The sequence below is a fragment of the Phocoena phocoena genome, chromosome 2, assembly GCF_963924675.1.
Source record: "Phocoena phocoena chromosome 2, mPhoPho1.1, whole genome shotgun sequence".
In the NCBI taxonomy this organism is placed as follows: domain Eukaryota; kingdom Metazoa; phylum Chordata; class Mammalia; order Artiodactyla; family Phocoenidae; genus Phocoena; species Phocoena phocoena.
Window position 1 is genome coordinate 78,263,306 of NC_089220.1, and position 25,754 is coordinate 78,289,059.

The 25,754-nt window shown below is 44.7% G+C and overlaps 1 protein-coding gene across 7 annotated transcripts; it reads right to left on the reverse strand.

Moving 5' to 3' along the window:
* Positions 1–16,547: 16,547 nt before the first annotated feature.
* On the reverse strand, positions 16,548–21,974 carry ACTC1 (actin alpha cardiac muscle 1). Of its 7 annotated transcripts, none has more exons than XM_065870891.1 (7): positions 21,752–21,974; positions 21,036–21,186; positions 19,526–19,850; positions 18,684–18,845; positions 18,363–18,554; positions 17,395–17,576; positions 16,548–16,882 (listed from the first exon to the last, which is right to left on the reverse strand). In XM_065870891.1, exons 2-7 carry the CDS (start codon positions 21,162–21,164, stop codon positions 16,739–16,741), a joined length of 1,134 nt encoding a protein of 377 aa, XP_065726963.1. In that variant the 5' UTR covers positions 21,165–21,186; positions 21,752–21,974; the 3' UTR covers positions 16,548–16,738. The 7 variants fall into 7 exon arrangements, with proteins under 7 accessions (XP_065726963.1, XP_065726965.1, XP_065726966.1 ...); XM_065870893.1 differs by lacking the exon at positions 21,752–21,974 and having other exon boundaries at positions 16,739–16,882; positions 19,526–19,639; positions 19,745–19,850; positions 21,036–21,164; XM_065870894.1 differs by lacking the exon at positions 21,752–21,974 and having other exon boundaries at positions 16,739–16,882; positions 19,526–19,612; positions 19,724–19,850; positions 21,036–21,164.
* Positions 21,975–25,754: the final 3,780 nt, after the last annotated feature.

Here is a 25,754-nt window from a genome sequence, read left to right on the forward strand (position 1 = left end):
ACTCCAGCCAACCAGATCTCTGTGCAGTTCCCCAACGCACCATCCTCTTGCACATTTCCATACTTTTACAGGTGCTGTTCTCTGCTGAGAGTGCCCATACGTCAACTTTCCCACTGGTTGGCTCTAACTCATTGGCCCAGATCACTGTGCAGTTCCCCAATGCACCATCCTCTCCACACTTCCATTATTTTCATCTCCATATTTCACATTAGAGGCTTTCCGCTTCAGGTGTCTTCTGACTTTTGGTTGTCAGCTCACACTGGCAAGTGAATGAAGCGCTAAGAAACTGATTGAAAACTCCAAGTGCATGAGCGGGGCCTGCTGACCGTGGGCTTCAGTGTAGAGCAGTGCTGCTGGCATCTAGTGCGTAGAGGGCAGGGATGCTGCTAAACATCCTACATCGCACAGGACAACCCCACAACAAAAAGTTACCCTGCCCAAAGTGTCAGTGGTTTTGGTTGCGAAATCCTGGTATCGAGTATCTCATTAGACCAGTTAGCTAGGAAATCCCTGATGGTTTTGTTTTTTGTTGTTTGTTTGTTTTTCATCTTTCTCTTGGGCAGGTCAGTTCTGCAGACAAGAATCTACCAGCCTCCTGCCTGGTGGGGATAAAAGCCAGGAGTGGTGGGCTGGGGGTTTTAACAGTCAGTGGGCAGAGGTCACTTAACCACTCTGTTGACAATATTGTCTCCCCAGCATCAACTATGGCCACTGTTCCCCCAATCCAGAGGCCCCCCTCCAGAGACTAAACATCCAGTTTTCTGCCAGGGTGAAGGAAAAGCAGTTACTTGGGATGGGAAAGGAAATATAGAATTTTCGTTTCTTCTTAAATATATTTTTAAACAATCATCCTGATTTTAGCTACATTCTTACCTCCTCTTCATGCCCAGTTCCTAAATCTTCATTGGGCGGCAGAGGTGGGTTTCCGCTTAGCTTTTTCTACAGCTGAGCTTAATAATTATCTCTTATCTGTCTGCTTTCCAGTTTTCTATTCTCTTTGCCTTTATAGATTATGCCTTCTTAAAATCCTTTTACTGTCTGATTAGTGAGACTTCTGAAGGGAATGAGAGTAAATGAAAGTACATGCATGTAGACCTCCATCTGTTATGTGGAGGTCCCACAATTTTATTTTTCATGCTGAAGCATTCACCGGTATTCTCCATTAAGGGAACCCGGAAAACTGTACGTATACTGAATACCAGATAAGATATCTGCATTCTGTTGAATCCCTCATGGCCAGTTTGCACATGCATGCTGCTAAATGGGTTTTTATGTCTAGTGGTTTTTTTTTCTCATTACATAAATCTACTGACTACAAATAGGAGGAGAAGCTAATTTGGAGCCTATTTAATCTGCAGGATGCAGTGTGATAGGAGCCAGGAAAAAACCATTTTTTTTTAAACCTAAACCCAAGAGAAAACAAGAATCCAAACATAATCTGCTAAAAATAAAATAGCAGCGTGGACTAATTGAGTAACTGAAGTTCTGCGTGAAAAGAATTCAGATTTCTCCAGCTAACCAGCTCCCAGAAAAATGTTAGCTCAGTGTCACTGCCTGTGAGCTCTCTCTCTCTCTCTCTCTCTCTCTCTCTCTCTCTCTCTCTCTTTCTCTCTCTCTCCTAATTTTCACTGCTGTCCTTTGAAATTTGGTGACTTTGGAGGGGACTTGGATTATGCTCTGGATTTCCATCTCATGCACAGATGCTGCTGTCAAGGCCAACTGAAGCATCATTTGCATTAAAAAAAAAATCAGCTTTGAAAACAGAGAAGGGATGTAGCCACACTTCCCAGGTACAGTGGGTGCAGGCTATGATTCTTTCACACTCCAGCTTCAAGTCTTGCATGAAGACAGACATTGCATTCCATCACCATAAAGAAGAATTTCTAATGTCAAGTAGAAAGCAGGATTAAAAGCATATTTGCATTGAAGGTGTGCAAATAAAAGCTGCCCAGAACAGCTGAAACCTGAGCCTAGAATGACGAGACTCCTCCATTTTAATATCTAAGGGGATTACTTGTATGGTGCCATGGCAACAGCATCACCTTCAATGGTTCTCATGAAGAAAATCTTACAGAAACAGGATCAGAATACATGAAGATTTGGCACTGATTTGATGAGCCGGTGATCAAAGTATTTTGTCTCTTACTGCATTTTGGTGTGGATTTTTTAACTTTTGGGAAATTGCACAAATAATATCCAGCATAGAAAAATTAGAACATGCAAGTAACTAAAGAAAACTACCAGTGGTTTTCCCATTCAGATATAATCACTGCCTTGCAGTTATTTTTCTATGCCTATATACCCAACTATATTAATGATGGAGAGGAAAATATTTTTTGAGACAAAGAATGAAAGCGTTTCCTATGCACAGATCTTCATTGAAAGAATTATGAAGAACTATCAATCAAGAAAGAAATTAAACCCAGAGTGGGATGTGAGGAAAAAGTATGAAAAAAGAAAGACAGTCTCGTTTATAGAAGTATCTGCTGTAGATACTTAATGTAGGCAGAATAGGGACAAAAACAAGGCAACTATAACAGGAGGAACATATAAATTAATTTTAGATTGTGCTTAGTTAAATGTGTATTAAAAACTTTAGAGCAAATAAGAAAAGAGTAGAAATGGAATGTAAAACTTCCAGGCTAGTAGAGAAGAAAACTACTAGCGAAAACATCAATTCAATAGAGGTCAATGTCTTAGTCTGCTCAAACTGCCACAACAAAGTACCATAGACTAGGTGGCTTAAACAACAGAAATGTATTTTCTCACAGTTTTTGGAAGTCCAAGATCAAAATGCCAGCTGGTTGCTAGTGAGGGATCTTTTCCTGCATTGCAGGAATTGCAGATGTCCACCTTCTTGCTATGTCCTCAGATGGAGAAGAAAGAGAGAAAGCAAGCTCTCTGGTGTCTCTTCTGGTAAGGGCACTAATCCCATCCCAAGAGTCCCACCCTCATGAGCCCATCTAGCCCTAATTACTCACAAAGGCCCAACCTCCATCACAGTGAGGTTTAGGGCTTCAACATATGAATTCTGGGAGGATACAAACTTTCAGTCCATAACGGTCAGTAAAGGAAGGAAAGGAAACAAAAGAAAAAGCATGAAAATGAAAAACACAAAATTCAATGATAGAAGTATCAAAATGTGATTTATTCATTTGATGGCATAATACCTAGAAGTGAAAAATGAATGAAATTGATCTATATATATCAACAAGGATAGATCTCCAAAACTAAATATTGAATGAAAAAAGCAAGATGCTGCATAGTAAGTAGACTATAACTCCATTTGTATAAATATTAAACACAGGAAGCAACAACCTATATTTTCTACATGGATATTTAGTAGCTATGTGGATAGTTGGTAAATGTATAAAAATGCAAACTCATGGATTAGAAAAACAGACACCCATTTCAAGAGACTGTAGGAAAAACAGAGAAGGGGAGTAAGGCTGAGTATAAAAAAAAACTTTTCATTGCATCCAAAATATAAATGGCTCCTGAAATCAGATGGGGGATGTGAGAGAGGTATTAGATGAGAGGCTCTCTTGGGTAACCCAGTTCCCACTCCTAGAGAGTTCAGTTTCTTCATCTGTAAAACAAAAAGCTGGACTGAGTATTCTCACATCCCACTCAGCTCTACTCTTCTCTATTCTGTAAGGGGCATGGGGTAAAAGGGGAACTTTGAACTAAACCAGGTGAAATGACTGACTCTTGCAGAAAGGCATAGAGCCTGGAGTGCAAGCAGCATCTGTGAGATTTGCCTAAGTTTTTCTTCCAAACTTGTTTTTCCCAGTAGTTTCCTGTAGCCTCTCAGGAAGACTCCCAATTGACCTGAAATGTTCACAACTCATTAGGAAGGATTACTTCAATTCTACCTGAAGTATCCCTGCATTTGGTGGGGATGGAGAAAAGAAATAAAAATAAATTAGTGAAGGAAATAAATAGGATTGTACTACATACAAAAGACAATTTGGAAACTAGATGAGGATACACAGGGTCTATCTCACTACTGTTGCTATTTTATGTATATTTGAAACGTTTCCTCATAAAAAGTTTAATAATATCTGAAAATTGATCATTGTAAATGGGTGGTAAACTTTTTTTCACCATGATCCACAAAAAACATTTCATGTTGCAACCTAGTGCATATATGTAGAGACTAAACAGATCTCCACAAAACATTATTTACACTCACTACATACAGTATATTTTGATATTTTCTATTCTCTGTCCTGCTTGGGTATTTTGTTTTTGTTTTTGCTTTTGTTTTAATACTAGTTGAAACCTACTCAACTGATTCAAAACTCAATTAATGGGTCATCATCCACAGCTTGAAAAACACAGTTCTAAATGGTGTCAGATCATCTCGTGGGCAATTAAATATTTTCCTGTTGTCCTGAATCAAGAGAAGAGTAGTGACTACTTTGGGACTGATGGAAGACAATAAATGGAAAATTTGCCTAGCCTTTCTTGGAAAAGCCTGACCCTCATCTGGCAAAGGGGTGTCATCAAGCTTAGCAAAATGAGGGAGTTTCATAAGCTGCCACTTCTTTGCACCTGGGCCCATTGCCCAACTTCTCTTACACAGGTTTGATTCTAGATATTGTACAGCCAGCTAGAGGTCATGGCCTGGGCTGCTCTGAGCAGGTTTTCTTCCCACCTGTTCCTGGTTTTACCTTCTCTGAGGTTCAAGTCTGTCCTCAGCATTCCTCTAACTTGCCCTGGTTATGAATTTATATCCTGTCCTCTCTTCCCCCTTCTCCATCCCCGAATGGTGACTGTCCTCCCCAAACTCAGTGTCATCGACAAAAGCAACATCTTCCAAAGAGGAGGAATGAGGACATGGCTGAGATTTGCTCAGTACTTAAATCCCATTAAAGCAAAAGTCAGGCCCGGCAAGCAGGGAACAGATGGAGCACCTGATGTCTGGAAAAGAGGAGGTCAAGTGTTCGTTGACTACAGCGTTTAAGAAAGAAATGTCAGCTGTTCAGTCCTTCAACAAGTAGTAGTTGAGTACCCACTGGGCAGGAAGATGAGAATTTCAGGATGGAGTCATTAAGTCAAAGGACATGAAGAAAATACAGACTAGACAGTACCTTGATCTACTCTAAAATAACCTCAGGGGTGCAATTTTACAATACTGTATGAAGGGGCCCACAAATCCAGGAATATAATCCATGTGAAATTGTCACTGACTGGAAGCAGATGTTAATATTGGATGAACGACCTCCTAAAAAGCCCATCTACTCAGCTCATGCCAGTGTCGCTATTTGTGCCGAGAGGAAGGGCATTTCTGCTTCTCCTGCCGCAAAAGCTGTATTTCTTTCAATATTAAGGTTAATGAGGGCTGGGGCCCTGTAATCTACATGAGTAGGTTAATTCTCATGTGTCCTAGATAGTGAGAGAGAAAGAGATTTAGAACTTGGGCTGAAGGATGCACACAATGCCAAAGAGGAAATGAGTGCACATGAAGGAAGCAGGGAAAAGCAGCCATAAGAAGGGTCTCTGTACCTCAGCTCCTGCATCTATAAGGAAGAGATGCTGAACACGACCCCTTCCTCTCCTGTGCGTGGATGAGAAAGGCCAGTTTGCAGGTATGTGATGTGAAGTTTGATTACATTAGAGTGAGAGAAATAGCTTGTCAAAAATTAACAGAACTGCTATGATATCATTGGTAGAACACAAGTCTCAGGTATTTTTCAGAAGTAGAGATATGGTTTGAGTTGATCTCATATCTTGTTATCAAGGGCATAGATTTACAAGATGCCCTTAAAAATGTCTTCATCAAGGAAGCTGAAAGCTCAAAGTTGAAAGCCACAAAACAAAAGAATGAGACTCTTCCTACCTGTTCATTCAAAATGGTAACACATTTTGCCCAAAGGCAAAGGAAGGTGACTCCTAACACAGCTTTCTCTCCCATTCAAGGCTACCTTTGACATTGTTGTGATGAAAAAGATGGGGGCAGGGAAGGCAAGAAAGCAAAAAAGATGAATAAAAGCCTCCTCCTGTTTATTAACCCTCGTAATAAAATCCTCACTCTTACAATCAAATATTTAGATGCTTCAATTTTTTAACTTAAAACTGATAAATAGAATGATTTGGGATTTATCCCTTCTGACACTGTCTGGCCCGGTGCTAGACTCTCTGTGCTAGAAAATCAAGGTTTAAAAAAAAAAAGTCTAGTAGAAACAGAGAAGAAAGAGATAAGCGAACAATTTAACTTATGATTACTATAAAGTTTGAGGATAGAGAAAACTAATCCATAATGACAAAAAGTGTTGTCCGGAGTTGAGGTGGAGAGGGTTAAATCTGGAGAAGCAGGCGGGAATTTGGAGGGTGATGGTGGAATGTGCTATATTTTGATTGGGGTGGTGGTTACTGGGTTTATGCATTTGTCAAAACTCATCGAATTGCATGCTTAAAATGGGCACATTTTATTGTATTCAAATTACACATCAATCAAGTTAAGTTGAAACAAAAGGTAATATAATATAGGATATGAAAGAAACAAACCAAGAGTGGAAGTGAGGTAGGAGTCCAACTGGGATGAGTATCTCAAGAAGGCTTCCAAGGTTCTCAGACGCGAGGAGGTAAGAGGCTGGTGCAGAAGGAATCACACGAGCAAAGGCCCTGATAGTTCTCTTTATGTTTCTTGCAATAGAGGACTTTACTAAGACAAAAATCCCAATTTTACTCTTCTCTGGAGAGATAGTATATGCAACCAGATCATCCCACCAACTCCTTCCATGGGGTGGGGGGAACAAAGGAGTAAGAGCTAAAGGGTCTGAGGCTTTTTCTTATCTTTCCTTTTCTTTTCTTTCCCTTTTCTTTTTTACGACCGAGGGTTCTTTTTAAAGTGATGAAAATGTTCTAAAATTGACTGTGCGATGATGGCACTTATCTATGAATCTACTAAAAAACAGTTGAATTGTATTCTCTAAATGAGTGAATTGTATATGTGAATTATATCTTGAAGCTTTAAAAAGTTAGGTAATATAATTCCATGATGAGGCCAGTTCAGGTGCAAACATTAAACATAGACTAAAACAAAGTAACCTGGATGAAACCCTTCATTTTTACCTTCTTAGCATCCTACTCACATGTTGAACCAACAAGATGTATCTAGAGTAACTTCAGATAGATTTTCTATTTCATTCACATGCCAAAGAAAAACAAAATTCCATGCCCTCCCCTCCAAAAATGGAATAAAATTACCCAATACTAAACTTCCATTTCTGACAGGGTGGCATTTTGAACACCCTGAACAAACGTCCCTACTGAAATAACAAAAGTCCTGGCTTACATTTATTATTTGAAATGTATTATTCAGCTGGCATGAAATCACCTCAGAGCCCCAGAGCAAAGTGGAATCCTGGGGAGGTGAGTGAAAAGCTGGTGATAACAGTCAGAACAGGCTTAAGTTATGCAGTTGTACCAAACACAATCTCAGTGGTTTACTTTAAGTTTATTTCTCACTCATGCTTTCTGTCTGCAGGGGGCACCGCTCATTCTAATCCTGTGGGGACCCAGGCTGATGGAGGCTTCAATTCAACATGTGAACATTATAGATTTTTTAAAAAATCTTTCTCTTTCTTTCTTTCTTTCTTTCTTTCTTTCTTTCGCTGTGTTGGGTCTAAGTTGCGGCCCTCGGGGATGTTCATTGTGGCATGCCAGATCTTTCCTTGCGGCACGTGAGATCTTTCCTTGCAGTGTGTGGACACTTCGTTGCAGCATGCGGGCTTCTCTCTAGTTGTGGCGCGTGGGCTCTAGAGCTCACAGGCTCAGTAGTTGCAGTGCGCAGGCTTAGTTGCCCCGTGGCATGTGGGACTTTAGTTCCCTGACCAGGGATCGAATCCGCGTCGAATCCTGCATTGGAAGGTGGATTGTTAACTATGGACCATCAGGGAAGTCCCTGTAGTAGATTTTTTTTTTTTTTTTTGGTACGCGGGCCTCTCACTGCTGTGGCCTCTCCCGTTGCGGAGCACAGGCTCCGGACGCGCATGCCCATCGGCCATGGCTCACGGGCCCAGCCGCTCCGCGGCATGTGGGATCCTCCCGGACCGGGACATGAACCCGCGTCCCCTGCATCAGCAGGCGGACTCCCAACCACGGTGCCACCAGGGAAGCCCCCTGTAGTAGATTTTTGATTCCTTGTATCATACTTCATTCTCTTAGAGTTTGAATACATATTTTATATTTTATGTCCTCCCGATTAAGATTTATATTTGGAATAAACACTCATCAAATTCTTCCTGCTGAATCCCTTATCCCTACCAACCTACAGTTTTCTTTTTAAAAACTGGAATCCTCATGCCATATTTCAGTGATGGAGCTTCCTTTTATGTATTAAAATCAAACCAGTTATTATAACACAATGGAATTGACGCTTCAGGGTAATGGGTATAAAAGAGAATGCGGCCACCCCTTGCTGTAGGATTTAAACAGTTTTAAAATAAATTCCTTCAACTTGAGAGGAGGCTCAAAGTGGTATAAAAAGTGCTTCCTACACTGAGAATTCAGGAAGCCAATTTAGATTTTCTTAACAATCCATGTAATGTAAGGCCATGGTGATTATTAATCAAACGCTTTAAACCCTATATCATGAAGCCATACTTTTCCTGACTTCTTGAAGCTATCTAGGTCAGTAACTCCTTTGACAGATGAAGGAGAATCTAGTTCCACAGTCTCAGCCTTTGGAGTATGTGCTCCCTACATTCTCTAGTTGCTCTTGCACTAGTGGGTCGTTCAGTAAGGATCTCTGCTCACTAAACCATTCTGGACCCAGATGCCAGAATTCACCTTCTTCAAATATCATTGAATGAACCACTTCTCAGGAAATGTCATCACTAAACACACACTCTTTCATATCATCCGAATTCCTACATTCGTCTTTCGATTCTTCCACAATAAACACACACATGTGTGTTTAATGTATAAATTATATATGCTATATAAAAATATATATAAGTATTATATTAATAACAACGATTATTGAGCATTAATTAATGTTCCACTATGTGTCAAGGCCTGAGCCTAGTATCAACTTTATCCCATTTAATCCTCACAGCAACTTCAAAGGGCAGTTCTATCATCATTTGTGTTTTCTAGGCAAGAACACAGCCCACCTGTGTCTCCTAAACGCATGCTCTGGCCCTCACCCTACAGGGTCCCAATCCTCCTGACTGCTGTATCCCAACACACACTCCCTGCTCTAGTCAGCTCTGCCCACCGCCTCCCTGTCCGCCAAACCACTTCTGCTCGTTCAGTCTCCCTCTCTTTCTCCCAGAAAACACTTTCCAAGACCCAGAGCAAACCCCATTTTTGAGGTTTGAGAGAGCAAAACCTTCCTCTCCAATGTTGGACTGAAGCTGCATTTGAATTACCTTGAAATTTTCATTTCCTTGAAAACACATGGTCCACTCAAGCCGGCAGCCTGGGCAGCCTCCGTGGTCCTGCCCTCTTCTTGCCTGGCCCTCTCCAGACCACCAGCACACCCTGTCTTTGCTGCTTATGACGCCCATCTGGACCATGTCCACACTGCACTCCATCTTCACAGCTTCCCCCAGGTCCGAGCCCCAGGGTTTCCCACCTACATCAGTGGAAGAGCCTCCCGGTGATGTACTTGCCTCCACTCTTGCTTCTCCAATCCAGTTTCCACATTGTACCTAGAATGAGTTTTTTAAATATATGTTTTATATTTCCATGCTTTAAACCCTTTAGCATCACTCTGTTATACTTAGAATCTAAACTTTCATCACTGTCTAAAGGCCCTGTATAATGGCTGTTCTGACCACCTCTCCAGAATCACGTACTCTACTCCCCCTCAGCCCCCCATCATTGTCCATCCACTTGGGGTCCTCTCAGGTCTTTGAACATGATAGACTCTCCTACATCCGGGTCTTTGCAGGTGTTATTTTCACTGCCTGCTTTTTCCACTCGTCAGGTCTCAGATTTAATGTTACCTTTTCAAAGAGGTTTTTCCTGACAGCCTGATCTAAGCAGAATTCTCTTCTCCACCAGAATCTCCTTTCACTGAACTCTTTTATTCCTTCCTCTGTGGGGTGTTATTCCACCCAAACCCCACCACGATAAAGAAACTGCCTTACGCACACACACATCCCTACCCACAATCCCTAAACACAACAGGTGTGTTTAAGCAGTCGTGTTTGTTTCCTGAGCTGTAACGGCTCCGTTTTCTCACTCCTCTCTGCAGGTTTTAGTTTTCTCAGCCCATCTTGGCCACCACCTGCTCTGTGTCAGTTCTGAAAACCACAAACAACTAACAGCCCTGTCTGTGCCTCTTCAAACTAGAGAGGGAAAAAAATGTCTGATTGGTTGCTGGCCCTTAAATGTCCAAGTCCTCATGTCAGATCTATCCTCCTCATCCCATTAGTCTTGAGAGTCATGCATGAAACACACCTGTCTGTTGAGGGTCCTTCCTTTGGGAGGAGCTGTGTGAAACATAGGCCAGGTTCATGGAGAAAGGCCACAGAAGGGATAGAGAATGCCCTCAGCTCCTGATGACTTTCTAGTTCTAAGTTCCCATTCCCTATGATGTCCTGCCCTATTTTGTGTCCTCAGGTTCTAGGAGCTCCTCTCTCTCTCTCTCTCTCTCTATATATATATATATATATATATATATATATTTTTTTTTTTTTTTTGCAGTACGCGGGCCTCTCACTGTTGTGGCCTCTCCCGTTGCAGAGCACAGGCTCCGGACACGCAGGCTCAGTGGCCATGGCTCACAGGCCCAGCCACTCCGCGACATGTGGAATCTTCCCGGACCGGGACACGAACCCGTGTCCCCTGCATCGGCAGGCGGACTCTCAACCACTGCGCCACCAGGGAAGCCCTCCTCTCTATATTTTTAATAAACTCCCTTCCTAACCTGAGCTGGTTTAAGGGAGCTTCTGTTCCTGACCAGAAGCTGGGGCCAAAGAACGTAGAACCCAAGGCCCGAAAGAAGGCAAGAGAAACTTGGTGAGGCTGAAACAGGGTGTGGAGTCAGGAAGCTGAGTGGGGGTGCGGTGGGGACAAAGTTCCTCCCTAAGTGCTCACTCCTGCATGGGTCTAGCTGGCACAAAAGGGGTTACCTGGAAGACGGGGCTTGAGGGACCAAATTCTCTCAGGTCAACTTTTCGTGAAACAGTTGTGCATCTATTGTCATCTATGCTGATTCTACAGATGCAAAGTAAAGAGTGGAAAACCAGGCTCTTGAACGCGGATGAGAAGAAGGGGTGACGAGGGTGCTGGGAGTTGAAGAGCACAGAATAACAGAAAGGAAATCCTCTTCACACAGCCAACAGCCTGGCTCTCTGTTCATTGCTTTCACCTGTGTTCTGTGTGGGAGCACACACACACCTGCACGTGTATACACACACACACACACACACACACACACACACAGCCTCTGCTCCTCCTGCCCAGGCCACATCTCTCTTTAATTTGTCTTCCAAGTCTCCAGGGAAGAGACTTGGTTTCCTCTTTGCCTTCCTTCATTTCCTTATACGAATCTGCTTTAACTGTTTTCTCCCTCCTGTGCTTTCTAGTCCTTCATTTTTCCCATTCTGATTCTTTGGCTCCAGAAAAACTCAGGATCTATAGAAACACCCCTGTATTGTGAAGAGATATTTACAGCTCACCTCCCCCTCTACCCACCCAACCCAGCTTCCAAAGTCCATGTTAGAAAGGACGAAAGGGGGAGGGAAGGAAATAAACTTTCTTGTCGTTGATCTGGAGCACGAATGCCCTTGTGCTGTGCCCTGTGCTTCGTGTTTAAATGCACGATATCATCACATTCTCGGACCACGATTTTAGTTAGCCCCTCTGTTCTGAGGTTCAGAGAGGCTAAGTAATTAATTTACTTAAGGTCCACTCAGCTATTCAATGGCAGAACTAGGATTTGCACTCTAGGATCTTTTTGACTGAAAGCCCATGCAACATCAGTCCTTCAGGTTAGTATGAAAAGCTATACATATACAGGAAAATTATTGTTAACTTATGAGTATGTTCTCTAGCGGGAACATAAGTTCTAACTTTTCCCCAGGAACATAGATTAGGTAACTAATATCTTAATTAGCATAGTCTGCTCTTGAGGAATGCACGTAAAGGATGTGCAGACAACCCCTGCTTACATCTCACCTGACTCGGCTGGCTTTCCCGGGCAGGAGAGAGGGCCCAGAATCACGAGGACTCAGCTACGCTTACATGGAAGTTCTTTATCCTCCTAGTCAATCTTGCTTACATCTATTGCGTGCAGAGCTGATGAGTGACCGGCAAGGAACATCTTCTAGCATGAGTATACCCGAGGTATACTTTTGCATTCTCCCCAAGAGTTTTTCCCCCTATCTTCCTAGTGTGAGCTTGGTTGCCATAGCAACAGCCAAGTTCTGCCTGAAGGAGAGATTCCTTTTATTATGAGCCTGGGAGACCTCAGGTTGAATATAGACTTTTGCTATAACTTTTGCTATTTTAGGCCTAAAAGACTCGCAATTTCTTCACTACCTATTAGTTCCTAGGAAATATTTATAGTATTTGTAGCATTTAATTAATAAAGTGAATCTGACTTCTTATTTCCTTTTCAACACCTGGCTAATCTGGTCATATAGAGATTGTTGGGTTTCTGGATCCCCGGGCCACAGCGGAGTCTGGAGAGCCTCTGATCAGTCACACATGTCACCATCCAAAGCTTCTTAGTCTCGCCCCCAGGTTTGTTTGGGTGAAGTCATTGCTCTTCTCAAGTCTTTCTCAAGGCCTGTTTAATCAAATAAAATTCCTGAACTGGAAGTTCGAGCTCTCCAACAATCGGTCCCTCCACTACAAACTGCTGTGATTTTTCTCCTGCCTTAGATCATTGGGAATAGTGTTTATGCTGTTTTGTTCCCTTCCTTTGGAGAATTACCTGTCCCCCGCTCAATAATATTGATCGGTTTCTACGGTGGGAATGGTATGACTCAGTCCTCAAGCCTGGCCAGACTGAGGCTCCCTGGAATTTTTGTGAGAACTATATGGAAAGATACACTTTTGTTCCAGAGGCTGATAAGTTCAGACCCTGAATCTTGGACCATCATATCCAATACATGGAAAAATCTTGTATTAGTCTGCCCGGGCTGCCGTAACTTAATAGCACAGACTGCGTGGCTTTAACAATAGAAATGTGTTTCCTCACTGTTCTGGAGGCTAGAAATCCAAGATCAAGGTGCTAGCAGGGTTGGTTCTGGTGAGGCCTCTCTACCTGGCTTGCAGACAGTCACCTTCTTGCTGTGTCCTCACCTGCCTTTTCCTCTGTATCGACACAGTCCAGGTATCTCTTCTTCTTCTAAGAACACCTGTCCTGTTGGATTAGGGCCCCACCTTTATGACCTCATTTAACCTTAATGACTCCTTAAAGGCCCTATCTCCAAATACAGTCACATTAGTGGGTTAGGGTTTCAACTTACGAATTTTGGGAGGACCTAATTCAGTCCATAACAGATTTCGTAGAAGAAATGGAGAGAAAGCCCAGTGACGTTGTTTTAGGCCCTGGGTATAGTAAACCAATCCTACCCCTCTAAATAGTCCATTTTCTTCAGTCATTTTCCTTTTCTCTCTAACTCTACTCTCTTAATTATTTAAACACATCTACATGATAACCATTGCTAAGAAGTGAGCATTGTTAAGGAAAATAAAGAAATAGTGTTTGGGGGTGTTAGAAATTAATAAAAGTACTCTTTTCATTATAAATTGAGAAAAATATCATGATCTATATAGGTTCGTTACATTGCATCTTAACTAAAGATCTATTGACTGTAGACATCTCAATTACTTTATACAATGTGAAGGTGGCCTTAAGAAAACCCTATTGCCTTAATACCTTTCTTAAGCACAATTATTACGAGTCAGTTGTTCTAATATCTTACACCCTGTCATCAAGCAGAGATAAGAAAACCTCAGAATTCAATGAGAACCTGTGTTCTGATACAAATATCAGAAGCTGATTCCGAAAGCTTCTCCTTTTAAGTAGAGACAGCAATACCCATTCCATTTAAATTGACACATAGAAAGAACCACAGGTGATACCCCAGCCAGCTCTCTAAACCTCTAGTATTAATAATGTATTTAGAGGATAAACTTCATAATACTTAACATACTCAATTTGAGAAGTGAGGAAAAAAGAGACACAGAGACTGGCTAAATCATATTTCCCCATATATGCTCCAAATCTGTCTCTGGCTGATACTTAGCTTTTTAAAATTATTCTTACTATTTTTTAAATTAATTTATTTATATATATTTTTTGGCTGCGTTGGGTCTTCATTGGTGCACGTGGGCTTCCTCTAGTTGCAGTGAGCTGGGGCTACTCTTCGTTGTGGTGCGCGGGCTTCTCATTGTGGTGGCTTCTCTTGTTGCAGAGCATGGGCTTTAGGAGTGCAGGCTTCAGTAGTTGTGGCACGCAGGCTCAGTAGTTGTGGCTCATGGGCTGTAGAGTGCTAGCTCAGTAGTTGTGGTGCACGGGCTTAGTTGCTCCGCATCATGTGGGATCTTCCCAGACCAGGGCTCGAACCTGTGTCCCCTGCATTGGCAGGTGGATTCTTAACCACTGCACCGCCAGGGAAGTCCTGATACCTAGCTTTTATTTTATTTATTTAGTTAATTTTTTGCAGTACGCGGGCCTCTCACTGTTGTGGCCTCTCCCGTTGTGGAGCACAGGGTCCAGACGCGCAGGCCCAGTGGCCATGGTTCACAGGCCCAGCCGCTCCGCGGCATGTGGGATCTTCCCGGACCGGGGCATGAACCCGTGTCCCCTGCACCGGCAGGTGGACTCCCAACCACTGCGCCACCAGGGAAGCCCTACCTAGCTTTTAAATCAATCTATCTGTGCTACAAGAAATAGTTGCAGGAAAAAATGAAAATCTCCAATAAAGTTTATCGTATCTAACATAAATGTCACTAAATTTATTTTTTAACCCTTAATGCAGAGAAAGACTTCCATTCAGCTGTGCTAAATATGGAACTCTAAACTCTGAACTCTGTAAGCACAGAAAATATGCTCTGCTCCATCTTTGTGTCCCGGACACTTACTACTGTGCCTGGCCCACAATCAGGGATCAAGAGATGTTTTATGAATGAACGAACATAGGACACAATTACTACCTTGAATGATAACGACATTGGCAACTTATTAAAGCTGTCTGACGAGCTTAAAGTACTGCAGATTTTGAACCCAGACTCTCAAAATGGTGTGTGATAGAATGTGGTTACTCTTGATAACTATGACTAAGTTAGGAAAGATTGTTTTAGAAGCACCATTAGATTAGCTGTCAAAAAATCTGGGTTCCTGACTGCCTTGGGTATTCCACAAATAAGCTGTATAACATTGCACCCATTGCTTAATCTCTCTGTGTTTTGATTCCCTCATCAACAGATAAAAGTTTAATTGGGTCCATTCAAATGGTCAAATGGTTCATGGACAATTAATTTGAAAGTGAAAAATTTTAAAGCTTCTGCAATCAGGTTGAAATCTCCCTTTCCAAACTGATTTCCTAAAATTCATCAGCTCCCACCAGCCTGCCCTGTGCTTTGTATGATGGCTTCTGCCCCGTTGCCTTCCGCTGAGATTTCCTCCCTGCTCTTCTTACCTCTCCAATTCTTAAACATTCATCAAGACCCAGTCTCATATGTCCATCTCCTTGTAGCCTCCCAGACCACATACACTGGGGGTTTATGAGTAGTGTGTGTGAACCCCTCAAGGACAGAGCACAATAGATGCTTTTGGATGCCTCACTATCCCCAGCACACTTTGCAAAGAGCCCAGCATGGAGTAAAGGGAATATTATGGCTTTCTGCTCCCCTTAACTCCTCAGGATTTTATAGACTTCACTCCATTCGACCCAAGATCCCAGGATTTCAAAGAACTGAAGAGACTGAAGACATCTGTCCCAGAAGTTAGTCACTGATTAGGAAAAGGTATCTGATGCCTGTTTCCTCACATTTGTTTTGAACGTGCCCAGTGGTCTTGATTTAATTAGGGACTATTTGGAATGGGACATGGCTGGGCTTATCTGTCAGCTGGCCTCCGTGTTTCACCGTTAACACGCGTGGCCCTCAGGAAGATAACTGAAGAGACCAAGAATTGAGAATTGAAACTAATCTGTTTAAAATCATCTTTGACTTTCTCATTACCAATATCTACGTGATTTCTGCAGTCACAAAAACAACTGGAACATGTGCTAAGACAACAATTTTCAGTGTCCTCATAGAAACGAATCTTAGAGAATTGTGTTCTCCAATTCTGTTTCTCGCTTATGTGGAGCTAAACCTAATCTGCTTTTCCGCTATGAAATATCTTCATGATTCTGTCCCAAGGGGTAAAGTCAAAATTCAATATTGTAACTCCCAGCTAAAAGTCACGCTAATTCATCTGATGAACTTTGTGGTGCTGTGATATTACAATGCTCCCGGTGTCAAGGCCGCCAATATACGAGTTCACAGACTGAGTACACAAACACTGGCCCCATCCTACTCCTACCCCAAACCCCAAACCCCAAAAAGAAATAAGAGACGTTTGCTTTTGTAGGTTGCAAGTCCTGGTCTGGTTTATTTATAAAGCAATAAATATTAGAAGCACAGATAAATTGCACGTGTGTAAACAAACTGTACAATGATTGATGAGAGATGAGGGAAGGTGGTTCAGAAGACTCCAAGAAGCATCATACCGTCATCCTGAATGAACATAAGGTAGACTAAGAGAGAAGGCACCTTAGAAGCATTTGCGGTGGACAATGGATGGTCCTGCCTCATCATACTCTTGTTTGCTAATCCACATCTGCTGGAAGGTGGACAGGGAGGCCAGGATGGAGCCCCCAATCCAGACAGAGTACTTACGCTCAGGGGGAGCAATAATCTGCAGAATGAAAACAAAAACCACCAGTGAACTCTGAAGTTCCAAGCAACAGAGCGCATGCTGGGGAGATTCACAGAAAGTATATTGGTGATCAATTCACTGTAATGTGATACTTCATTCCCACAAATGAATATGGCTGAGTCAAGTTTAATGCATTTCCTCTATTTCCTCATTTCCACTATCAAAGTCACTATAAAATAGAACTTCCCCACTTCTCTGAAACAGAATATAATGTGGCAATAAGCTACATGCACGGTGGAGGCTAGCCCGAAAGCGGGGGGTCTTTTAAGATGTGTTCAAAGACTTAGATATTTTTTTTCCTTCAAAGATTTATTTTTATCCACTGCTTGAAAGTGTTTCCAAGTCTCCTATCTTGGGAAAAGTGCTAGAAAAATCAGAGAAAGTGTTAGAAAAGCTAAAAGTTTATGGGAAACGGGAAGCTAAGCGGTGAGGGGAAAGGAGTCAGGAATTCTGCTTGGAATACGGAGACCTGCTTTGCTTCCCCCACTCACCTTGATCTTCATGGTGCTGGGAGCCAGGGCAGTGATTTCCTTTTGCATGCGATCAGCAATACCAGGGTACATGGTGGTACCTCCAGATAAGACATTGTTGGCATACAGATCCTTGCGAATATCAATGTCACATTTCATGATGCTGTTGTAAGTTGTTTCATGGATGCCAGCAGATTCCATACCTAGGAACAAGTGTAAAAAAGAAAAATCACAGTGCCCTCAGGCCAGGGGGCCAGGGTAGAGGGAAGAGAATAGTACCCCTCTGTGCTGGTAAACTGTCACCATTTGTCTCTGAAACATATGTTCCTCTATAAGATACATTGCAGGGTTTTGTGGAACAGGTGTCATAAAAGTGCAGACAGTAAATCCACAACAGACTGCCAAGAAACAAACAACTGTGTTTAGCACCTGTTTGGAGGGAACACTTGCTGTACCCATCAGGGTATGGAGATGGATTAGAAAAGGAGGAGACACACATTTACGGTAAATTAATGCAATTCTTATTTATGGACTCAAATAAGATCCTGACAAGCTTCCTCTTGGAAATCACTCCTTAGGAAAGATGTTTGGTGACATACAAATGTCCAGTTATTACTATGAGTTGGACTGCTGTTACACTTAATAATGAGTGATGAAAGTAACGTCTAGCTACTTGGTGATGGAACATATCAGAATAAGGCAGCACTCTTGAGTCATCATCTCTTCCTTGCAGATATGGATTATTCAGTTACTACTCTGTCTCATTCCTTATTTTGAGATGAAGCCCGTGTGTCATCCTTTATCATACCATTGCTACGGAGCGGTGATGGCCATCCCTGTAAGAAGCCATCGGGACCTGAGGCTGAGCTGTGTGGGACTCCAAGCTATGACTTCTTTTAACACAAGGGCCCCTTAATCATTGTTGATTATAATAGCTTTTACCCTGGGGGCCACCAAGCGGTGTTTCTGCACCAGACCCTACAACTCACCAATGAAGGAGGGCTGGAAGAGCGTCTCAGGGCAGCGGAAGCGTTCATTGCCAATAGTGATGACTTGGCCATCAGGCAGTTCATAGCTCTTCTCCAGGGAGGAGGAAGAAGCAGCCGTAGCCATCTCATTCTCAAAATCCAGGGCGACATAGCACAACTTCTCTTTAATATCACGAACAATTTCACGTTCAGCTGCAGAAATAAAGCGTGTCACAGTTAAGCTCTGAAAGATGAAATCAACCTTGAGGAGGTAGGGGGGTTCGCTGGGGGAGGGTAAAAGCAAGACACATACTATGGCAGATGAGATACACACACACTCACCGGTGGTGACAAAGGAGTAGCCACGCTCAGTAAGGATCTTCATGAGGTAGTCAGTGAGATCCCGACCAGCTAGATCCAGACGCATGATGGCATGGGGCAAAGCATAGCCCTCATAGATGGGGACGTTGTGGGTTACGCCATCCCCAGAGTCCAGAACAATGCCTGTCAGAGAAAATAGACAAGAACAAGGTAAATCTCTGAGGACACCACTGCTTTAACTATGTCAAAGCCTACTTCCAATCCTGGCTAAGAGATACTAGCGCTGGGCAAGGATCCAGATAAAATTAGATCCCTTACACATGAAGAATTAAAATGAGCATAATGGATGCCAAATCTGAAGCCAGCAACAGTTCATCCTCTTAAATATTGTAGTAGAAAAATTTTCCCAGGACACTTTCAAATGACCATCCCTCTTACCAGCTATTAGCACCTTATGCAAGCAACCAGGCGTGTTTTTCTATCCTCTCATCTAACTTACAGGTGTTCTTCTCTTTTTTGACCCAGACCCTGTAGGGATGTTTGCCCAGGGGCTGTGATGGTGTGAACACACACCAATGACTGCTGCATTCCAGGTTGATAGTCTGTGCAAAGCCTCAATATGCGACATCACATACTTTAGGCAAGGGGAGGATCTAACTCCGTATTCTTTCAGTTCTTAGAAATAAGTGTGCTCTGAAACCAACCTCAGGGTATTATTGTTACCCCTCTCCCTTAGCAGAGACACCTTCCCAGGGAGCGTGAGGAAAGGGATCATTCCTTTCTCACTGGGGAGACTGATTCCCAGCAAGGTCGAAGACTTGGGAATGTAATTAATCAGGGACTATCTCACAATCCCAACACACCTGTGGTACGGCCAGAAGCATACAGGGACAGCACCGCCTGGATGGCCACATACATGGCGGGGACATTGAAGGTCTCAAACATGATCTGGGTCATCTTCTCACGGTTGGCCTTGGGGTTCAGTGGGGCCTCAGTGAGCAGAGTGGGGTGCTCCTCAGGGGCCACGCGGAGCTCATTGTAGAAGGTATGGTGCCAGATCTTCTCCATGTCATCCCAGTTGGTGATGATGCCGTGCTCAATGGGGTACTTGAGAGTCAGGATACCTCGCTTGCTCTGGGCCTCATCACCTACGTAGGAATCCTTCTGACCCATACCCACCATGACTCCCTACAAGAAGAAAGTAATGAGAAAATCAAGCTTCCACCGTGTCAGGAATATAATCAATGCCTTATTCATTTCTATCTAACTGCCCAAGTCAAGCGACATCTTATGAATACGAGAAATAAGAAACAATAGGAATTTACCCCAATTCAGAAATATCATTTAAAGTTAATCTTGTACCTTCTCCCCACCCCACCCCCAAGAGGTATAATTCTATTGTTTAGAATATAACTAGGGATGGGGAGAAATGAAGCTATTTCACGGAAGAAGCAGAGCCTCACCTCATTTTTAAAATACCATAATGCCTTCATTAAATCATTAAGCTCATTACCTATGTCAACTGGAATATAAATGACTACATTGTGGAATGACTGAATTAATGACACACTGTATTTCTCCCAAGGAAAGATTTTGACATTCATCAAGTAAACATAAAAAGATGGACTGATATGCTATTACCATCCTGTCTGGGAAATCCAGCCTTCCTAGAGCTGTCCTGGAGTACGTATGGTCCACCAACACTGAGGAATACCACTCTCCTCCCTGGCAGTGTGTCTGGCCAGGCATTGAGGCAAAGCCAGAGAGCGTGGCATTTCTTTTAATAAACAAGGTGGTATGTCACTGTCACCATGGCACTTTACTGCCTCTGTCATAACTGGCTTCTAAAAATGCAACAGCCAGGAAGCAGATGGATTACATTTTGGGAGCCCTATAAACTGGCTGTGAACAAGAGGGAGCAATGTGGCTTGGCTCCTGGTTGGTTCGGATATGTTGTATTATTCTGAGTTTTGAACAGGACTGAAAAGGGAGGCCAAGGAGTAAAGTGAAATGTATAAGAGCTAGAGAAGATACTGAGGACTAAAAATGCAGGTCAGGAGTGGAGAAGAGAAGCTGCTGCCTTTTCACAGGAGGAAGTTGGACCCCTGGCAGAGCTGTGTCCCTGAAGTGGACTGGGGGAGGGGGACGGTGCTGCACGTTTCCTGGTTTGCTGGAGGGTGTGAGTATTGCTTGTCTGGGCTGAGATTGGAAGCGAATCCAGCGTTTCCTATCTGACCTAATGAGTTCATGGAACAGGAGGGGCAGGTGAGACATTTCCTCGATTGCTGGGCTGAAGAGGTGGCGGGAAGGGGTGTGGAGTGGGGCTGGAGACTGCTCCAGGTGAGGGCAGGCTGTGCGGGGCGGGAAGTTTACCTGGTGGCGCGGGCGGCCCACGATGGAAGGGAAGACCGCGCGGGGCGCGTCGTCGCCCGCGAAGCCGGCCTTCACCAGCCCGGAGCCGTTGTCGCACACCAGGGCGGTGGTCTCCTCGTCGTCGCACATCTTGGCGCAGCTTCAGTGGGGTCTACGGATGGAGGAGAGCAAGGCGGCCTACGTTCAGTGCCTGCGGAGCTGGCCTCGTCCGCGTCCCCGGAGGAAGGGACAGGGCAGATGGGGGTCCCCGGGCAGGGGAGCGGGGCGGGGTACGCTGCCGGCTCCCTTCCCCTCGGGGCAGAAAAAGGAGAGTGGGAAGAAGCTGCAGAGCAGGGGAGAGGAACCGCCCAGGCTCCCAGGCCAGGAGGCTCCTCCCCTGTCCCAGTGCAAGAGGGACGGTCACCCCTTAGCAGGTCCTCCCCGGCCCTTTACATTTTCGCCTTCTTACGAACCGGGAAGCCACTTCGGGCCCATCCACACCCCGAGCCATGCTCGAGCCCCAGCTGGAGGGAAAAGCACACGGCAGCAGGGACCCCAAAAGCCCCACTGGGGCCCAAGGCTACCCCTCCACGCGCCCCTCTCCAGTGAAGACCGAGACCCAGGACAAAAGAAGTTAGAACCAAATGAAAAGTTTGGTCTTAAGGAGAAAAAAAGTGATGGAGCGGCGGGGGCGCGGGGCACCGGCTCCAGGCGCGGGGCGGGCGGCGCTGACTCACCGTCCGCGGGGCGGGCTCGGCTCGGCTGCTCGGGCGGTGGCAGGCGCTGGTGCCCCGCGCGGGGCGCGCGGCTTTATAGCGCGCTGATGGACGGGGTCAGTTGCAGCCGCCGGGGGCAGGGGTGGGGGGCCCGGTCGGCCACCTTGCCTTATTTGGTCGCCTTCGCACCACTGAGGAGCGCCGAGGCCATTCATGGAGCCAAGGGCAGGGGAGAGGATCAGCCCGGGGGCCCCCCAGACCATGTAAGGAAGGGGAGGGGGCAACCAGGGGGATGGCCAAATAGGGAGCTAGGGAGGGGCAGGCGGTGAAGGGTAGGGGGCAGGGGAAGACCGGGTGACGCCAGCCCGCCCCCTCCCCCTTCTTGGGTGGAGGTGCCCCCTGGGTGTGCTGTGGCTGGCTTCGCCACAGCCTCGCCAGCCTAAGAGACAACAAGCCACACGCAAGGGGGAAGGCTTGGCACCCCGCCCTCTGCTGAGGGGTCCTGACAGCTGGGCCAGGGCAGCAGGGGAGTGACGGCAGCTTCTCATCTTCCCGGACGGAGAGCTGGGGGAGCAGAGCCCTGGCAGTCCTCATGGGCCCAAAGGGCACCACAGCAGCACATTTGGGTGGCCAGAAAAGGGGTGCCTGGGACAGGGCACCCTCCTGGCTTAGTCCCCACCAACCTGCATGACAACTCGGAGAGCTGGGGCTGCGCAGAAAGCTGAGATTAACCAAGGCCACCTTGGTCCCCAATTTATGCATGGCTCAGGGGCTGGTCAGGGAAAGAGGCTGGAAACAGCTGCTGTGAGAGCCTGCCCAGTCTTGTTGGAGGAGAGGGCAGGTTTACCCCAGCTGGGACATCAGGGGGCTCTCCTCCATGATTCCAGGGTTTTTCTCAAACTCAGACTCCTGCCTCTAGGCCAGGAAAGACTCCCCTGCTGCCAAAGGGAATGAAGAAACAAATGCCAGGGGTTGCTTGCTTGTCCACTTGCTGGTGGAGAGATGAGCATTCATCTTAATAACGCAAAAGCGTTTATTCCAGACAAAGACAAGACTGAAAGAGAAATGTTCTTGTCAAGAAGATAACAGCAACTTCAACCCACTGGACATATCACCGGGATGCACAATATGGTCATAACCAGGAATGAATTAGAAAAGCAGTCCCAGGCCCCGCCCCAGAACTACTGAATGCAAATCTGCATCTTAGCAATATGCTCAGTTGAGTCATATGTATGTTGAAGTGTGAGAAGCACTGGTATAAATGATATCAGCTTCTTTGTGGAAGATCTTGAGACTTTGGAGAAAGGGATTACTTGAATCAAGGAAAAGAGAAAGAAACAGAGAGACGTAAGAAGGACACAGATCACTGGTTTGCCCTGGCTTGCCCTGTATTCTCAGTTCTTCACTGGCACTTTGATTTTTAATGCTTGTGTTTTTCTTCCCCTTCACACCAGTTAAAAATAGAAACTGGGCCCAGGCATCCATCTCTGGAGTGGTCTTGGATTGATATGCTAAGGAGGCCTGCTGATTAGATACTTGTCCAGACTGGGGAATGCTGGGCCCTCCCCGCTGAGCTCCCCAACCATGTTTGGGTTGGTCTGGAGAAGAAAGTATGAGGGCGGCTGGGTGATGGAGCCAGGTGAGGGTCACGCCAGCTGGAATCACCTTCTGCCACTCGGTAGGCCTTTTTCAGCGAAAATGCCTGTTGACAGGATGCAAAGAGCAGAGCTGTTTTGGCTCAGGCAGATGCAGAAGAACCAAAAAGGAGAAATGGGACGGGTGTTACAGCCCAACATCCCTAGGTTTGAATCCCGCCTCTATCACTTACTACCTATTTTGCTCTTGGGCAAGTCACTTCACTTTCATAAGCCCCAATTTTCCCCTCTGAAAAAGGACACAATAACTCTTTTCAGACAGAGATTATTAGCTATTGTAATAATTAGAGACAAGTGATATAAGCCACATAGAAGATACAAAGCAAATTGTAACTATTACAATTCAGTAATAATGATACTTTTGGGGGCAGCTATGGCTCTCACTTTTGAAGATTTGGGTCAATGTCATTCACTTATTGATTCAGCAAATATTTATGGCACAAGAACTGTGCTAGTCGCTGGAAGACAGAAATAAAACAGAGCAGGACTCGTACCGCAGAGCAGCTACAGACAAGTCAGGGACAGTTATGGTACACACTAGGAAGAAAGAGGGAATCATTGGGATAGTCACAAAAAGAGGGATTCAAAAGAGGGTTCAGAGAAAGCCTTCCTGAGGAAGTATTTCATTATTTTTAAAGCAGAGTAGGACTGAAGTGCATTAACACTTGTGTGAAAGAAAGAGTTTCTCCTTGGGAGTGACTGGTAGCACAATCCCACATTCACTGCCATATGTGTAAAGGGAACTCCTGGAAAGTCTAGCAGATCACTGAACACCACGGTTATTCCCTGAATCCTTTGTAAATACTTGCAGGGCTCAGGAGGCCAATTCCAGTCCACCCACCTAGGAATCAGTCTGCCCGGGAGCAGGGGTGGGTAGGTCAGTGGAATACTGAGACCAGTTTCATGAAATAATCTTCACCCTTAAAATGTTTAAAAACAATTTCACTTTTTCCCACTTAGAACGAAACATAGTTCCTTATGCACTACATTTATGGTAAGAACACTTTTTTCCCCTTAAAGATCTATGATGGTTTGATATTTGTTCATTGCAATACTGCTCAATTTCCACGTTTTAAAACTCTAAACGCTGTTTTTATATATTTACTTAAATTATAAGTCAATGGAAAATAAGATTCAATGACTGATTTTCATTTGACACAATTTTTTCAGGGATCCATTTAATTTGAAAATTGAGATTGGCTTCTGTCGTGTCTACTTAAGTATATAAAAATGACTTAACCTTCTGTGGTGTAGTCTAGATATTTCTCTTTTTTTTAAATTTCGGTAAAATATACATAACATAAAGTGTACCACCTTAACCAACAAAAATTGTACAGTTCAGTAGCGTTAAGTACATTCACATTGCTGTGTAGCCAACCTCCCAGTTACATTTTTTGATGTGAATTGTGACTAAATTGATTTCAAAACCCGAGAATGGCTGTGCCCTGCAGTTTGAGAAAGACTGGTTTGTATCCTATGAGGTAGGGAACCGTTGCGCCTGCTTCGCTCAAGGTCGCACGGCTGAGCAAATGGAAGAGTAACGCTTCGAATCCAGGCACCAGACGACACCCTGTTCCTATCCACCACCCCAAATGCCTTCCAGTCCACTTGGGCTGCTGTTTCCCCAAGTAGAATGCTAGAACCACTTGCAGCCAAGTTACCTCTAACAGCAATTCAGATTCCCAGGTTTCATCCTGGAAGAGTGCATGTGCATTTTAAATAAGTCACCACCCCTCTTCCCCAGGTAATTCACAGAGGGAGAAACGTGGCGACATTGCCTGGCTGTTCTTCCCCAGGCCCGCGGAATTTCGCTGAAGGCTTCCCAAGCTGCCAGTGCTGGCCCGAGTCCAGCTTGGCTGACCTTGAGCATCCCAGCCGGATGGTGAAAGCCAAAGCCGGGGCGTGTCCCCAAGGCTCTTCTGGGCAGGGACAGGCCATGAGGGAGACGTGCAGGGCTGGCTGAAGGAACAGAAGGTGGGACAGTTCCTGCTGCCCTTGCCTCGAGGGAAGCCTGTTTCATCCACCATCTGCTGGGATCTAGAAGGGAGAGGCAGGCCTCCTCCTGGCACTGGGGGATTAGCAGTCACTTTTCTCAGCTGTTCTTCCATTCGGAGGTGTCCAGTATTTACAGAGAAGCCAGAAACATACCGAACCACACTTAATTCCTCCCCAGGAGCCCTCCCGGCTTCTCTTGCAGCCCCTCCTGCATTCCATGGGCTAGGAAGGAGGGGGTGGGCTGTTTCTAGCCCAGACCAGGGGTCGGGCAGCCAGCCTTCCTAACCATTTCTATTTTCTTTTCCTACACATTTGTTCACTCCCACTGTCCTCTGGCAGGAGCTGGGTTTCAGCTTTCATTAAAAGAAGAAAGT